Raw genomic sequence first — 18,549 nt, 5'->3', positions numbered from 1 at the left:
GATAGGACACACAATGCTGGAAGAATTTAAGCAGAACAGAAGCAACAGAGTAGCATGCTGGACGATTGGGGATACAGTCAACCCAGAGGATGCCAGAGGACTATGCAACAAGACAGCAGATGGTGAAGACGGCCAACAGAAGTGGAAAGGCAATAGATTCAAATGGAATTGAGAACAGGTGTTTAGCTCTCATAGTCTAAGAGTAAATAAAGCATCAGAAAAATTATTATACACAAATTTAACTTCAAAATATACCCAGCTTTACTTCCCTGTACTATGAAAAATTCAAGAGGCACAGACTATAGTTACATTCTTTTTCTTTTTACATCTGATCTAAAGAAATGCAAATTTCTTTTAAATTATACTTTATGAAACTTCAAATTAAATTAAGACCTTTGGTTTATTCAAAACTGGGAAGGAACCAGCTCATTAATGCAAGTGAATCTGAAGGTTTTTCTGCCCCAAACCCTGTCACAGAAGAGCCAGCCCAGGAGTGGGTTGCAAGAACCATGAACAAGCACGCCCCCCACCCAGCACGACGGCTCAGGCACACAGAGGTGACAGCATGGCTCCTGAGGTAGGCATGCATGTGCCTGAGATCACATCTCAAACTGTTAACCACCGATAGGAAAGCAGGTGAGGGATACAAAGCGAAGAACAGGAAAAACGCCCAGTTTCCCGTCTTAAGATTCAAGTCACGAGGTGCCATTTTCTGCACCCCTGGCAGATTCTGTGAAGTAGATTAAAATGTTCCGTAAGAACAGGTAAATGAACAGTCACAAGCTTGACAGCCTCCTCAGACAGCATTTTGGCAACCCCTATCTAATTCCTCAATTAATTACGGCCCCACTGCTTATAGCAGCAAATTGCCAACTCAGAGACGGCAAATACTTGGAGGTAACAAGGGAAGTCCTTTACGACGCATGCTAGTAACGTTTATGGCGAACAGTTCTGTGACTCAGCGACTAAGGGCATTGGCTCTTCTTTAGAGAACCCAGGGTTGGCTCCAAGCACTCACATGGCAGCTCACAACTATCTGTACATTCCGGTTCTCGAGGATTCAATGCCCTCTCTGGCCTTGAAGGACGCCAAGCACACACATGGTGAGCATACATAAATGCAGGCAAATACCCTCCACACACACAAATATAATTACAAAAAAATCTTAAAAGTTCACATCTGGCTAGTTTCTAGACTGGCGACAAGGGCACTGAAGTTGGCTCGTTGGGTTTTCCCATGAGCAAGCATGGCCCCACACTGCATGACGGCTCACTGGGAAAGCGCCACCCTGAAGATATTATCATACACTCACAAGACAGGAAGCAGAAACACTCCCAAGGAGCCTGTTCCCGGTGCAGGAGAAGGTGATCGGCAGAGAGGCCCGGCAAGCCAATCTGTGCTGTGCAGGATCAGAATTATTTCCCTGCTCTCAAACATGAATCCACAGAGGGAGAGTACGCCTACTGTGCCTTGCCCTTTCCATACCCAAAAGGCACCTTATCACTGGAGAGATGGAACCCAGACAAGTCCGCTCAAAGAAACCTTACCTCGCCAGTCTGATTCTGCGTGTGTCTATCTACCCACACTTTGCCACCACCTTTTCCTTTGTGGTATGCTTCTCCATAATTTACCGTCCTTTGTTAAAATGGTACATAAGTTCTTACATCTGCCATCTACTTCCTCATTTCTGTGGCACTTGCATAAAAATAGTTAAATGGCCTATATACTTTCATTCAATCCACTTGTCTCACAGGCTCGATTAAACCGCCTAAGAATGTAGGGAAATGTTAACTAGTTCAGTTAGCCTAACATGCATAGGAGAGATTTCAAAATGGAGATTTAATACTTTAATAAAATTACACCAAATTCTTTGGGATGAGTCTGTATCAAACATAACTATTCAAATATTAAGAATATTAAGAAAAATCAAGCAACCCAAAAAAGTTCATGTGTATGTTATTGGCCAATTATAACGAAATCCAAATTATACGAAATAGTGATATAATACTTTTTTCAAGAAACAGCCAGCCCTTCATTCACACACAAAGGCTTTCCTTCTCTAAGTAACAAGTGGAATTACCTACGTCGTGTATGCACACAGGCACGTTACAGACCGCGCTCAGTGTGGTCTGCTCAAGTGAGGCCAATGCTGGGCCAGTGAGATGGACCCCAGCAACTTTTCCCTAAGGGGTCTTAGTTACACTCCACAGGTTGACAAATACCTGCATATTTACAAGCTTTAAAACCAAGTGATCACTCTTGCATACTTTGAAGACTTCTTAGGGATAACCAAATTTTTATAATGTGTAGAGCTGTTATTAGAACTGAAAGTACACTAAACTCATCACAAGGAACAAGGGGCCCCATCTGCTAACTGAGTATCACAAGTCCTGCTTGAGGGCATCAATTGTCACGAGGTAGGGAGCTTTTCACTGGGTTTTAACTTTCATAACCTTTCTCAGTGTTGAGTAGGAAGTGACAGGAAGCATTGGGATATAAAGTTACATAGAAGACTCTTAACAAGTGGCTTCCACTGACGAATGCCCACTGAGTTCAGATGTGTGTGTGTGTGTGTGTGTGTGTGTGTGTGTGTGTGTGTGTGTGTGTGTGTGTGAAGGAATGGAGGTCAAAGGCAGGCAGGCAGGCAGGCAGGCAGGCAGGCAGGCAGGCAGGCGCCTGTGGCGCACACACACACACACACACACACACACACACACACACACACACACACACACACACACACACACACACACACACACACAGTGTACTGGGGGCAGAAGCATGTGCGGAAGTCAGAGGATAATCTTGGATGTTGCCTTCCACATTGCCTGACACAGGGTCTCTTATATTTTTGGCTGAATGTACCAGGTTAGCTGGCTTACATCAGATAATATTCACTCACACTGTAGTGCCTGGCCTTTGTGTGAGTTCTGGAGATTCAAACTTAGGTCCTCACACTTGCAGGGCAAGCATTTTCACCTACTAAACCAATGGACCATCTCCCCAGCCCTTTGCCCCATTTTTTGAGGCAAGCTTTCACTAAAATCTGGCACTCAACTAATTTCAGCACTGAGATTCCAGGCATGCGGCACCACATCTAGCTTTTACCTAAGTGACAGGATACAGTCTCAGGTCTTCATGCACGTCCATAAAGCAGATTCCCGATGGAGCCCCTACCATCCTTTTTCTTGTAAATCCAACTGATTGTTATTGTACGTATGTATGTGTGTCTTTGCCTGCTTGTCATTATGTGTGGCATTTTTCTGGCCCAGAGAAGCCAGACCAGAGGGTCTGAATTCATGGAACTGGAACACGAGACGGGTGTGAGCCACCTGATGCGGGTGCTGGGAACTGACCACATGGTGCTGTGGAGGATTAGCAAGCGCTCTTAGCCACTGTGTCACCACTCCAGCCTCCCCAGATCAAATGTTTACACGTACACCTGCAGGTGTGCCTCCGTTTATTTCAGCTTTCCTGGCTATTCGGTAGTACTGTGTCCCTCCCTGCACTTACTACATAGCCTAGGCTAGCCTAAAATTCACAGCAATCCTCCTGCCTCGGCCTCCTAGATTATGGGTCCGTGCCACTGTGCCCTGCTCACTTCTTTTCAAGTAGACGTTTCCTTGTAGTCTCTACTGGGCTACTGCTGGGTGCTGGTCTAACTTCATCTTCCCTGCCTCAAAGCCTATGACTAGAGAGCAGCTGCTAACCTAAAACATACACTTCCTGAACACTAAGAGGAGAGAGATCCAGGCCACAAGTTCACATCTGAGGCAAGATAAAGGCAGGCAAGCTGAGGCCTTCCTTAGCTTCTTCACTTTCCTGAGACGGTGGTTCAGCTCCATGTGGTAACAAGGTGGGGTTTGCTTCTGGTTTTATTTAACTTTTTGGAAAGTTTGCTGACAGCATTGTCTCATATTTCCTACTTGTGAAATGGTAAACATTACATACTTGAATTTGCGAACAGAAAAAAGTTGCAATAACAGTCTAAAAGCAACTGCTTCCTTTGTAAAATTAATTCACTAGGTAATCAGAGCAAGAAATGACCTCTGACCTCCTGGTCGTCATTTATGAGAGAAGCTATACATCCACCTTCTGAGCTTTTTTTTAAATCTCAAAATAGCTAAAAGCCAAATACACACACACACACACACACACACACACATATATATAGTTATTCTATAAAAATATTAGTGTACTAAAATGGCCAAAAGCATTCATTCTGATTCAGATACTCTAAATCTGCTTTCGGTGATAAACGCAGCCCTTGAACATATGATTAATGTTTTGAACAGAAAGATACTTCATTTCCAAATGATTCTACCAGTATCTGTTTCAATTAGTTTTAGAAAAACAAACCCCTTTTCTTAAGCAGCTCTAAAATTAATATGGAAATTAAAGACAAACAACTGCTTTAAAAAATAATCTATGCACGTGGATCAACAGTTGAGCAGAGCTTCAGTCTTGCATCTCATCACTGAGGACAGAAAATGTGTGGAAGGCTTGTACAATTCTCTCCTGGGTCAGAAAGGCTCTTCAAGTCCTTACCTTCCATGAGCATGTGTTCTACAGGAGCCCACCCATAAACTTTTCTCAAGAAGCAGTCCATAGCAGGCACAGCTGTGACCACAGTCTCTCCCGTCCCCACTAGTCTCCATGCTAGAGTAGTCAAAAAACCTCTTTGTCTCAGAAGGGAGTACTGGTCTACCTGGGTCTTGTTGCGCTTCTTTTTATCTCAGTTGTTAAGAAAGGGCTTGCCAATGGGGTGGAGCACCCCCCCACACTGGGTAAGGGGGTACCCATTCTTATTAATCTACAGGCTGGAAGGAATCAGCCCACTATCCTAAAAATGTTCTCAAGTGGCTTCTATTCACCCCTTAGCATAGACTGTTCTCAGCAGTATTCCAGCACAAGGCTCTATGTGATCAACAAGTATTAAGGCAAGCATGAACTGTGAAGAAGACAGAGGTTGGGATTTAACAGTCGTGAGGTGATACTTCACACCAACCCACCCAACTCCAGAGCAGGATTAAAAGCTGAAGCTCTCAGGCTCATACAACCTTTGCAGCAGTGTATGAACTTTTTAAAAGTGGGACGCCACCAAATCCCCATACTGGAGCCAGTACCCTACTTGCACAAGAATCTGAGGCTTTGACTGAGGGCCCTTTGCAGATTATGGAAACTTAAGAGGGGCACAGTCCACACTGGAGCACATGAGGGAGAAAGAGAAAGGTAGTGTTGATGTGGGAACCTACCAAAGCTGGCCTTCTGGGTTTAGAGTCGAATGCCGGTGGCCTTACCTCTGCTGAGTCCAAGGTTTTAAGCATCATATGTTCCCTCCCATGAACAAAGCACATAGAAACTATTGAGAATGATAAAGATCACAGACCTTCTAAAGCTTTTACGGTCCACTTGAAAGTGACTTCCTATTGCAGGGCCCAGTAAACTTTAAGCCACACAGGAGCTAGTGTCTCAGCTGTCCTTGTAGCAGACACAAGCACATGGATAGTCCACACACAGATGGATACAACTGTGTTCTAGTCAGACTTTACACAAACTCACAATTTTACTTGGTTCTATTTTCACATGAATAGCCCTCTTGGCATCTAAGTCATTAGGAAAAAGTGCAGCTCATTCTTAGGTGGTGAGTGGGGTCTGTTGCACAGGCTGTCACTTTGCAACCACTGGTCCTTGTCTATGTCCAGAGCTGTGAACAGATGCCCCCGAGTTTTAGAGGCATCACAGGGAGAACACAGGAGATTAATGGAGACATCTGTTTTTATTCCTTCTGTGTCTGTGGCTCTTTCTATGAACTCTCATTTTCCCTGGACTTGGGAAACAGAGCTCACTTGCAGGGGATTAACAGTCTCCTCCACCTCTGAATGTCTATGATCCTCATGGCTACGGAATGTCACCATTCTCATAAAGAATACCAATCACACGTGAGGCTGAATTTGCAGCCAGCACAGTAAGAGAAAGGTAGCGTTGATGTGGGAACCTCCCAAACCTGGCCCTCTGGGTTTAGAGTAGCATGCAGAAAGCCTCACCTCTGCCGAGTCCAAGGTTTGAGCATCATATGTCCCCTCCCATGAACTAAACACAGAAACTTGTGTCTAGTATGTACCTGGGAGATGCTGTCTGACATCAGATTTCAGTTAATAGTTAGCTGAGGTACCATATAAGGGTCAAGGCCAAGAAGAAAATCTGTTGCACATACCATGGCAGGGTTGCTAACAAAGCTAATGTGATTTTTACCTGTGGAGCTAAGTGGCTCCCCCAGCAACCCCACACACTATCTATGAAGCTCAAGCTGGGTATACACACAGAGGGCCACTGTAAGAGGGGCCAGGAGAAAAGGGGGTTCAGGAGGTAGAGTCTGTGATCCAAATGAAGCTCGAGAGGCAGATAAGAACAGTAGTCCAGGGTATGTTAGCACAGTGCCTGCACAGGTTGGGGCAGGCGGCCAAGGGTACCCAGAAGTGTTCCTGCCACTTAAGGAAGTGAGACAACACCTTAGCTTGGTCAGAGGGTTCCATTCTGCCCATTAGATAAATGAACTGGATGGGAGGTGTCAAAGGCATGAAGCAGGAGAGCTATGGAGAGCTGCAGGAGAGCTAGCTGCTGGGTTGTGATGGTTAGCATGAGGCTCTGGGTGTCACTGGTACTATCTTACACAGAATTAAATCTGAGAAAGCTGCGTGTGGCAAGAAGACAGATTCAAGATGTAAAAGACTAGTGTGGCCAGTAGGGGTCTGGGTGAGAGAAGTATGAAATATTCTTTAAATAATTAAGGTGTGGTGAGCAAAAGGAAGGGCCACTGGAAGGCTGTCTTAGGAGACGGGTAGGTCAGCTGTGGGGAAGCAAGGCTATGGTGGCAGATAGCACTGTGCTGAGCGAGATCCTACTCCCAAACGAGACGTGATGTGACCACCAAGAGACAGACGCCTCCACTGGAGCATTTCTGGTGACTGACGTGGGTACATAGAATAAAGCGCACGGGGTCTAAATCTACGCTGGCCATGTGAGAAACTGCAGGAAGGTTCTTAACAAAGCACGTGTGAGAGATGCAGACGGCATCATAAAACGTGCTTTAAAAATACCAAGCAGACTGTTTAGGGAGAGACTGTACAGAACAGTGCAGACTGTGGCACAGCTATGGGGCAGGGAGAGCCAGTGCTGACTTGGGATGAGTAACAAAGGCTTTGAGGAAAGAAAGACGTAAAGACCTCCCAAAGGCCTGGACGGTAGCTATGTGACCCCCCTCCCGGAGGATTTGAGGACCCTTCTAGAGGACCCTCTGGGATCACTGCCCAGCATAGGCACGAAGCCTATCACACCCCACATGGACACTCACCTTTTCCATTAACAGCTAAGGTCGTGGCCATGGCAGCAGTCACGGGGCCAGAAACCTGAGGCACTAGTGAATGTATTCGGGGCCTGCTCCCCATCCTGGCTCGTTCTGCACCAGGGCCCAGCAAAGCCCCAGTGGGCTTCTCTGCAGTCACCTCTGGGGCTACAGTGTCCTCGGCACCCTGATCCAGCTTCTCAGGGCTCTCCCCGTGGAAGCCGTCAATCGAGGTCCTGCCCTTAATGGGGCTCTTAGGCACGAGAATTTTGATCCCTGACTTGGCGAGGTCCATGTTCTTGCGGTTTGCAAGAGATGGAGCTGTGTTTTTCCTGAACTTCTGGCTGGTAGCCAACAGCTGGTTGGTTTTGGACTCATGATCTTTGCCTACCACAAGTGCTTTGGGGTTGGTCTTGGAGAGGGCGCTGTGGGTGGATCTGGAGATCTGCTTCCGGGCGTTGCTGGGGGAGGCTCTGCTGGTACGAGCCAGGGTACCTTCCTTTTGCCTCTCGTTGTGGCGCCGGTTGAAGTCATGGATGTATTCCTCACAGTTTACCAGGTGCTGCTCCGGCTCCCACGTATCATCCTCACTGTCATAGCCTTTCCATCGCACCAGATACTCTGTCTTCCCTTTCTTGTTCTTTCTTTTGTCAACAATACTTTCCACCTATGTGTGAGAGAAAGGTTAGAAACAAACCTCATTACTCGAGAAAGCTACAAGTTCAACAAGGAAACATTCACTAGCATCGGCATCACCATCACCACCTCCACTGCCATCGCCACCTCCACAGGCAGTTCAGTCCATCTTTTCTTTCCTGCCCCAATCAGGAAAGAAAATGGCAGGAGCTGGGACTCCTGCGACTCCCTTGCAGTGAGCTCACACTACATGCTCACATTTTATCCTGAAATGTATGAACAGTATACACAAATCAAGATGTTATGTGGCATCCCATTAACATGAATTTTTATCATGTTAATGTTAAATAAAAATAATTTTTAAACTACACATACAACAAAACTAAAACAGAAATGACACAGCCTCCCAAAAGTCGGGGCTAGGGCAGGAAGACAGTTGCCATTTCACGGTCAGCCAGGGCTGTAACAGAAGGACCCTGTCTTAGAACATCAGTTGTGCTTTAACCACAAGAAATGCTGTAATTTCAGGAATATACCTTCATTTTAAGTATAAACTGGAAAGACGCTTGTAGCTATAAAACCAAACACATCCACGGATGCGCACGAGGTAGCTCGTTCCTTTATGACTCACAGGGGACTTTTATCTTGGCACTCAGTGCCACTGCCTGAGTTGGTTCTACCGATCACAGCTGGGGCAGCATCAGCCATCTGAAGCCTGTGCTGTCCGTTCCTAGGTGAGCAGCAGCAAGCGATAGGCTATGAAGAGCAAGAGCCTTCAGTGGTGTGCAGGTGCCTCAACCAAAGGAACGAGGGTCTGGCAAACGTGATTTTGAAGCAACCAACAAGGCACATTCCTCTTAACAGAATGCTCTAAGGCAGTCAGGCTATTCCCCATCAAATCTTGGTTTTGAAATGCTAACACCTTTAACAGAAGATGGTGTTGATCTTTGAGTGATGATTGACATGTTGTGTATCAAATTTACATCTTTCATTATAATGCATTCTATTATTTGACATTGTAAGTGTAAGTGGCAGACTAACAATTCAGACAAAGGAAAACATTTGACGATAATGTCCGCATGTTATAACAGAAATACCCATCATCTGTTGTGACACCCACACTTAGTGTAAAAACCATCAGACTGTTCCACAGTGGTCAGGTGTGGTTTTGTGTCACGTGTGGCAGGCAGATATATATATATGTCAGCCAACAGCTCCTAATTAAGGCCACAAAGGTCTAAGCCCATCAATTTTCAAGAACATCAGCACATTTCTTGCAAAGTTCCAGATTAGAAGATCCAGTGTATATCAAGTTCTCTAACACTCCAAATAATGCTTGTTGGCTGCCTACCAGGGCAAGAGCATGTGGAAATACCCCATCTTTATCTTAAAAGATAATCTGTTATTCTTTCTTAAAAAAAAAAAAAGGAACACATTCTCCAACATATCTATATAAGATACAGACAGAATTAAAGCCCTTAACTGTAGACCAGTCTCCATTTAAACATCCAGTATTGCTTCTATGTAGTGAGAATTAAGAACACAGATTTCACAACCAACAGATTTCCTGCATCGAGAACTGCAGTGAGGTAGGTGTGAGCTGGTCCACACAGCTGATAACACAGGAGAGCGCTGCAAAGTCCTAACATGTTCCTCTTGGGAAGCCTTTCAACAATCCATTTCATGGCAGCTGTAGCTTAAAAGCTTTAAGTGTGCAGGGGAAAGAGATTATGTCTCAAAGGAAAACTATGTTAAATGCCATTTTGCTCCCCTAAATCTGTTTTTACCCCAAAAGTGTGCACTCAACCAGAACACCCTCTTTTCCTCATTTCCTACATTTTCCACATCCCTAAAGCTGAGGCGAGGATGTGAGGGCACAGAATGGTTTCTTCCTCTCTCCCTTTTCCCTGAATGCCGCTTTTCTCCTCTGGGCCCCCAGACCCTGACCGTATAGGAAGCAGCCTCAGCAGTTACCTGACACAATGTGGGCTTCTCAATTGCTCGGGGCTGGACTGTTTAGAAATGACAAACGAAGGCCATACCGAGCCAGTGTGGGCACTGCTAAAGAACAATGTTCTAAGCTTCATGATCTCCCAACCACTCAACTCTTCTCAAAGACAAGGAAGCAGAATCAACAAAAATCTGTTGACCCCTAAAACAGCTAAAGATGTAGAATCTGTTTCCTGTGCTATAAAATAAATTCTGTATTTATTACATTATTTAAAATATAAAGCCCATTATTTGAGTTGCTAGCCACCCAAGACTGGGGAGCGATCACTCAGCAGAGACCTGCAACTCAATCTTGTGATGGATTCAGCATGTAGGTTGTCACATGACCAGTGACAAGAGGCAATAAACCTGGTATTGTTGGAGAGGGGGGTTACAGGAGACCCAAGACTGCACAAGATACCAAATATGAACTTCACACAAATGGACAGAGTGTATTCTGCCCCACCCGGAGGACACTGTCTCCTTTGACCTAGGAAACTGCTGTGGGTTAACTATGTATCAGAGTAGCTAACGTTAACCTGCAAACAGACGTCACTTACATTAAACAAACTGTTGAAACAGTAAACCTACAATGATTTTCTAAGTCTTTTCACAGGGGCCTGGGAGAAAATGGTCACAGATACGCACTAAAACTCATCTGTCTTCAAGCCTTAGACCCTTTTCTGAGCTTCTATGCCCCCAGATAACTGTTTCTAAAACCTCTTGGGAAGTGCCTTTCTCAAGTATGTATAGAGGGGACACTCCAGTGACTCAGTCAACGACAAGAATTTCATACAAAATAACGCTCTGTGGAAGGAGCTAACATGCAGACCCACAGAAAAGCTCTGTGATTTTTTTTTTAAAGCCATGACTCAAAGAAGGAAGAAAGCATAGAAATCTCACCCAAACCACTGTCTCTAATAACATTACACACAGTCACACATGGAATGAAAATTTAAACTTAAAATTCAATCTCTATGGTCTTAATTGTTACTGAAGTTCTGAGTTAAGATTTTCTTCTAAAACTTAATCTAAGAGCTAAAATGTAGGACAAGTAAAATCCAACCTTCTGTAATATTACAGATTCCTGCTGATGGCTTGCAAAACTATGAAGTTAATCTCCAAGGAACAGCTGAATACCCAAGTCCTCTTATTTGGACCACAGTCTGGGTCCAGCAATGTGCACCAAGATGCCCAGGGCTGTGAGAACAGAATGAAACGCAGGCAGAAAGGCTCAGTATGGACGCAATCGAATTAGACCTAACTCCACTACCACTGTAGTTTAAGAAAAACCAGAGCGAGGAGTGCAAAAGGCTGTTGCTAGCTGCAAAGCCCGGACCACAGAAGTTTGGTGCACCAGATCCCTGACCTTTGCTCAGGAATACGATGAGGCTCCCTGGACCAGTATGAAGCCACAAGTAATGCCGGGTGGAGAAAATAACATAAAACCCTACTTACAGAAAAAGAACTTTGATAACCTTTAAGATGCAGGAGATGAAGAAGACACAGTCACTGGGAAAGTTGTCATGACTGTTGGGAACAAGAAAAGTTGCCTCGAATTTTAAGGACAGTTTTTATGTAACGGTCTGACACACTTTCTGGCTTTATGCGGGCATGAAAGCAATAGAGACTCCATGGAAACGGTACTTCTGACTTTGGCATCCTGACCTTCGAGGTTTGTGGGAACACAGCCGGGTCCTGCTGTGCTACACGGCTGCAGCACCTTGTCACAGGGGACACAGCTGGCTCTATGGGGTGCTGAGCTGCTGAGCTGCTGAGCTGCAACGCTCCCTGGGCACTGTGTGAAAGGCTTTTTTTTTTTTTAAGTCATTTTCAACTTTCTAATAGGTTTGCCGAGAGGTAATCCCATCCTAAGCTGAGCATCCGTATTACAAAAAATAGAGCGCTCCACGGCCAGAAAAGAGGGAGAATTTAAACACAGCTATCTGAAGTTGCTATAAGGAAACCCCAGAAGAAGGGAGAGGGGAACGGATTCCTTGAACAGGGAAGCAGCCCACACTGGCTTTTGCTCTGCAGAGGATGGGCTTTAGCTGGTAGGACTCGAGACAGAAAGCACAGTCAGAGGGCAAAGCCTGGGTTGAAAGTAAAGTAAAATCTAGGTGGGTGGCAGATAGGACATGTCACAGAAGCAAGAGGACCAGACCAAACCATCCTACTGACCCCTTCAAGCCCCAGGTACGCTCCTGAGGAACACTGTGTCTGAGGGCCCTGAAAACCCAGGAATGGCTATGGCCATTACAGAAGAGGGATACTGCAGAAATCAGCAGAATAAAGGTACATGGGTGACATCTGTATGCGGCTGGGCAGGGCTAAGTAAGGTCCCCTCCCTGCAGAGCCATACAGGACCTACACCTCATAACCCTGAAGGAAAGAGTTGCTGTCTCAGGTGCTGGATGTGCAAATGCCCCAAAAAGCAAAGGCGCTGCCTTCCCTCTGGGGTAGGGAACAAGGGCTCAGTAGACATCGCTCCTCAGAAGCAAAGCTGGCTAAAAAGTCTCTGAATAAACAGGATGTGAGTTCCCTGATGAGAAGAGATTGAGGATTCTTCCAGCCAGCACAACACACAGCAGGCTCTCCTCCAGGGTTACCAGGCAGTACTGCGATTAGACTCAGACCCAGGGGCAGGTGAGCAGAAAGACCAGAGGTTACACCTCAGTAGTGCATCAGACATTTTGTCCTAGGAGAGGAAATCTGTAAGACTCCTCCCAGATACACTTGGCTGGCTGCATAGTGCGGCAAGTTCCCATCTAAAGGTGCCCTGAAAAACAAGAGCAAGAGGCTATGTCAGAAGACACCTTGGTCAGAAGGAAGAATGATCCAGTGGGAAAACTGGACTGAGTGCTATGGGGTAAGACAGACAAACGCCGAAACTGGTTTCAGCAGCCGCCCCTGCCTAGATTTAATGGGATCAGACAGTAAGCAATTTACACACCAGGTACTGTGGAAAGCAATGGGGTAGATGACAAGCTTTTAGTACATAACAGTACGGAATGAGCTAAGTGTAACACCAGATAAAAACAACAGCTTAGCAGAAACTGTCACTGACCCAGCAGCCCCTGAGGGTCATTCTGTTTTCACTTCCCATCTTACTGTAAGAGCACTGGGGATGTGGGCATGTTCTAAGAACTCAGATTTCTGTGAGTTCTGCAGATTCAGACTCAGGCCTCACACTTGTGTAGCAAGTGCTTCGTTCACTGGGCCACCTCCCCAGACAGTCAAGTTCCTTCACAAGCAGCATATGCAACTGGGGAAAGTTACAAGTGGGACGACTCCAACAGATACAGCCATAGGACACTGCTGAACATAAGGACACAGACAGGACTCCTGTCCTGTAGAAGAGAGTTCTAGTAAGATTCTAGCTGACTTTTCATCGGGAATAACGGACGCAGGAAAACAGGTGGTGAGGCACATTTCAGGTGCTGCTTGTCAACTGTCAGCCTTTCAGACAGTGAACACATCTCTGCCTATTTATACCCTCACAGATCGTCTGATGTTGATGCCACTTTTCCTGCCATGCGTTGTTGTTTGGGGGTGTCATGGTGGGCTTCGTGCAGTACACTGCTCTATTTACAGGCACAGACTTGTATCATAACCATTCTTCTGTGTACTATAGACTCAACAATACAATTCCATATAAAAGGCTGTATACTTATTGTATTGAGTCCAGGAATATAAAGTTCTATACTAGGCAGCGATATAGATAGGGGAAGGCCAGCATCCGGGAAAGAGGGAGGATGAACTAGCATAGAACTTCAGACCCTGCTCTGTAGGTTACCACAGTGGCTACCTTTCCCAGTGTCAGTCAGAATGCTGCCCCTCCTCGTGGGCTGCCTGAATGCACATTGATCATTCCCAACAACGCACCCCTTTGCTGCTGTCTGCTGTCCTCTGTGGGACTGCCTTTAGTCTCTGCTCAAAACAACAGTCTGCATTCGTGCTGCGAACATAAGACTGTGCTAAATATTTCCAGATAAAGACAGATTCTGTTGCTAGTGGATCTTCTCTACAGGAAATACTGACGAACTTCTTCAGACTACAAGAACCCAAATGGAAATGTGAATCCACACGAAAAACATGTCTCTTAATTATGTCTGGCAGGCTGCATAAAGATGTCAAATAGTATTGAAACAGGATTCATTCACTGAGTTGACGTGTCGTTTTTCTTGGCTGAGGCCATTAACATAAGTGTAACTGGCTGCTTTAGCGTCTGCAGGATCCCGTTGTGGCCGGAGTGAGGAAATACAGAATGTTCTATCGTCCACAAAACCTTGGCCAGCGAGGCAAGGTTAACAGAGCATCCTCCAGTGCCAAGGAAATTTCAAAGAGTTCTGGATGAACATCCTGCCGCTCGTCTGTGGCTCTCGCAGGGTAAGGGCCCATGGAGAACACACAGTGATCCCTCCACAACTGATCCAATAATCAGCGGAATTTCAGACTGGAGAGATTCCCACTATCTCAGCTATGAAGGCTAGGTGATCTGATAATTTCTCTCTGTGTGTACTTCAGGCTCTACTTCAACCCTAAGGTGTAAGTTATCATATTTTGGGGGAGAGAAGGCCTGGTCTTCACACAAGAAACAGAGTCCCAACCGTGCACACTGGCTCTCGGAAGCACTGTGCCACTGCGACCCAGGCTGATTGCCCCCAACAGTGCTTCTGCACAGGTTATATTTAAGATGGATGGATGGTTCAGTTCAAACTATGGAAGTCTGTCCTTTTTCTGGAGGGCCTGTCTAAAAACAGAGTCCACTTCTCTTGCTGCCCACCTGAGAGCCAGGAGGCAGCATCCTTCCTCTGGTGTAGCTGAGTCAGCTCTGTGTAGTGGGGGAAAGGAGTGGACCACACCTTTGCTCTGTCAGTCTTTTCTGAGGCCCAGAGCAGCTTGGTCCTGGGGACAACCATGTGTGAGTCCAACAATTCTGCAGGCTGAAAGAAGGGTTTTAGTGATTTTAGTGGTTTTCTAAGCAACAGAAAAAAAGCTAGACAACTGTAGAGACTAGGAATGGGTGTGCTTGCACCAAAAGTCACAGAAGAGAACTGTGAGGACTCTGGCCTTCAACCCAAGGCCAGGAATGTTGGTTCTGCTTGCATTTGCTGCCCATGAAGCTGCAGAGAAGCAGCTAGGGCACATCGCAGTTTATATAGCTTACCTGAGCCATCAGTACCTCAGGTCAGGGCACTGTGGAGAACTCTGTAGATTGAGTGTAAAGGCCCTACCCTTGGAGTGGGAGCAACAGACAGACCAGCAGCTCTGCTTAGGTGAAGAAGACGGCACTCAGAGGGCCAGCCACCCAGCTCTTCAGTTTGGTATTTCTAATGAGCCCTTGGGGCTTCCCTACATTTGTTCCATCTGAGTCGTTTATTACAAAGTGGCTACTCCAATGGGGGAGGACCAGGTTAGAGGGTCACAAGACCTGGGAGATTTGGGGGAACGAGACAGGGATAACAAGCAGATAGGTAAGCAGAGTCCTAACAGTTATCCTTCTAAAGGACTATGGGGACATCAGCCTGAGTGAGCGAAACCTAAGGGAATTATCTAGAAAGACACCCATCTGTGCAGCCACATACTGATTCTGCTTATTATAAAAGTGTCCGTAGCCCACTTGATCAAGTTCTCTTGGTAAACGGTAGTGGGAGACCTGGGAAGAAAGCCTAGTTGGCAGAGCGCTTGCAAGTGCATACACGAGGATTTGACTGTCAGCCACCATGAAAAGAAAACCCAGGAGAAAGAGGCAAGAGTCAAACACGCAACGGCATACTTTGTCCCTCAATGCCAGCCTGTGCTGCAGGAGACCCGTCACCACAAAATAAAAACGTACTAGAATCCCGGACATCCATTTGCTAAAAAGTGAAATAAAATGGAACCACAATCCTCATTATCGTGTTAATTCAAAACACATTATAAGCCAGGAATAAAATCTAAAGCCATGAAACTTTTAGACCAAACATGAAGACACCATCCTTATGGTTTGGGAGGAGACAAAAAAAGTCCCTAGAGTCACAAAAAAGCATAGTCATGAAAGCAAGAAAACAAGACTTCATCAAAATCTCCCCAAGCCACAGGGTGCGTAGGTAGATGGGGGATGGGATGACACAGAGGAAGAGCACTGCAGGCTCAGCACCAACAGTGTCTGTCTTGCGCTACTTACGTTATTTATGAATGACACAACTTCACTGTTCACAGTCAAGGTACCAGCAGACAGGAGTGCCCAGTGGTGACCAATCCCCTCAGAAGGCAATGTCTGTGTGATCCCACACAGAAGGTTCCAGTGAACTCTGGAGCCTTTTATAAAATGGCTAACATTATTGCAACAGTGGCCCAAGAGGGGTTGTGTTTCAATATATGAAATAGCGGATGGGGAGCAAGACCCTGATACAAATGAGACAAAGTTCTGCCTTTATAAAGCTATTTGTAAAGACCCCTCCTAGTAGATGCTCCTCCCTAGTCAGCATCTCTCTAAGACCCAAGTACATGCTGCTCCAGGTTTCACTGTCCTCAACAGTGTCTCCTATACTCGAAAGTCGTTTTTGGCCTAAGAACTGTGTTGTTTAACATGTTCTACAGGCTTGGTCTCCTACGTGCAAGGTGGCATCAAGGATGCAAGGTGAGAATTGTAGCTGGTAGGAAGAAGTTAAGTAATTGAGAGTGACACTTGAAGGGGACACTGGCAACTCCAGCCCGAGTGTGCCTCTGCTCTCAGGATGTGGTGAGGTAAGTGGCTTCCTCCACTCCCCGCTCCTACCACGGTGTGCACTCTGCTGGCCGCCTCCCCAAAGGCAACAGAGCCAAGCAACCACGGGCTGAGATTTCTGAAACCCTTAGCCCAAATACACTTTTTGTAAATTGATTTATCTTGCGTGTTTGTTAGAGCAAAAGAGTGCTACCGATTCAGGTGACCTTGTAGTTGGGCAGTGAAATGCTACACAGCAGAAGTGGTATGAACAAAGCCACTGAGTTTGTGTGTGGCGGAGGCAAGGAAAGGGAAACGAGAGAATCTCATGGATGACAACGGTCCTGGTGTCTCAAAGGCAGTAGTCACTCAAGATCTATGCATCTTCTACTGTACCTCTCACAGCCCAGACAACAGAAGACCATCTACACGGTTCTTGGCGTGAGAAGACTCTCTGGCCAACAGTATCTAAAAATGCGCTGGGTGAGCAGCAGCCCCCAGCTACACAACAGAGCTTCCTATGAGCAGCCCAGCATAATAGTTCCCAAGGACTAAGTGGTGGTGAAGCACACAGCCATTTCTAATGCCAACACTGAACACGAGTGCACGTGCACGAAACAGAGCCACCGCCAAGTCAGACAGAGATGCTGTGCATAAGAAGAAAACTGATACTCTATAATTTTCTCTTCTAAATCAGTACGGCTAGCACTACAAACTGTGGGTGGGACAAATTCTAAGTCACTCATAAAACAAAGCACCAGTAAACACAAATATCATTTTATCTTACCCAAGTGTAGGGCTTACCCGGCTGTGAGGAAGGTCTTTGGAGGTCGAGCATGGATTTGACAGAGCTCTGCAACCTTACAGTGAGCACGGGAGGTTTTTAAAGCAGTCTACTGGGAACTGGAAGTTCCAAGGAAGGAACTGGAGACACCCACACGTGCTCACGCTCAGACAGGCAGGAGAGCAGGAGGGCGAGCGGGCAGGTGAGGAGGACTCCATGGCTGTGCTACATTTGGCTGCATCCCCTGAGCATGCCCATTCAAACATCTTGAGCCAAGCTCTTAAAGCACAGCACAGCACACTCTTGTTACCACCTTCAGTAACAGGGCTCTGTATTATTCCACTCACCCGGTTTATTCTTAAAGCAGGTTGGCAGAAGTAAGGCTACAGTTCGAGTGTTTTCTAAAGTGCTATGTATTAAGCTGACTTTCGGAACAAAGGCAAAGGAGGAAGGCTGCTGCTTGGGTTATAGCGTGTGTGGATTTCCATCCACCGACTACTGCACATCACAGTGATGTCGTGATCTACTTCTCCATCGTGTGGGCACTACATGCACAGCAGCAAGATGACAGAACATGCCAGCGGGCACGAGGTCACTCTGGATACTGAAATTCTCCCCTCCTCAGGGAGACTGAAAGCTTTCTATGAATAAGATTCAGTGGATCTTCCTCGGTGAAAGTTTGACACTTGTTATATTACCCACCCATTTTGGAATCAATCAAACTCAAGCTGCCAGACGTGGCAGCAAATGAGTTTATCTACCGAGCTGTCTTGCCAGGCTGATTCACTTTTTTAAGAGGTTTACCCAAATCAAAATAATTAAAAATAGTAAGGGAAATACTGCTGAAAAAAAGACATGCCCAATAAGACACATTCCCAGGCTCGTCTGTCTCTTTCTCTCTCTCCCTTCCCCCCCTCATATGCATGCAGAATGGCATCTGGCACAAATAAATGTATTTACTGCTTGTACATTCGACAGATTACAAACTGAATAAAGTCTGCATGTGTGTACTGTATACACAGGGTGACTCGAAACAACTTCACACAATGCCACAACTGCAAACACAACTATGGGGTCCCTTCACGACTAGATCCCTCGTGGGAT

General features: G+C 46.0%; 1 protein-coding gene across 1 annotated transcript in view; it reads right to left on the bottom strand.

The window, feature by feature from the left end:
- Cdyl (chromodomain Y like) overlaps positions 1-18,549 on the bottom strand; it is an 84,141-nt gene that overhangs the window by 49,293 nt on the left and 16,299 nt on the right. Inside the window, exon 2 of the mRNA XM_032885315.1 lies at positions 7,355-8,012. Within this exon, the coding sequence (XP_032741206.1) occupies positions 7,355-8,012 (658 nt within the window). The remainder of the gene's footprint in view (positions 1-7,354; positions 8,013-18,549) is intronic.

This window comes from Rattus rattus, chromosome 14 (assembly GCF_011064425.1).
Source record: "Rattus rattus isolate New Zealand chromosome 14, Rrattus_CSIRO_v1, whole genome shotgun sequence".
Taxonomy (NCBI): domain Eukaryota; kingdom Metazoa; phylum Chordata; class Mammalia; order Rodentia; family Muridae; genus Rattus; species Rattus rattus.
This window is presented reverse-complemented; position numbering and strand designations above follow the sequence as displayed.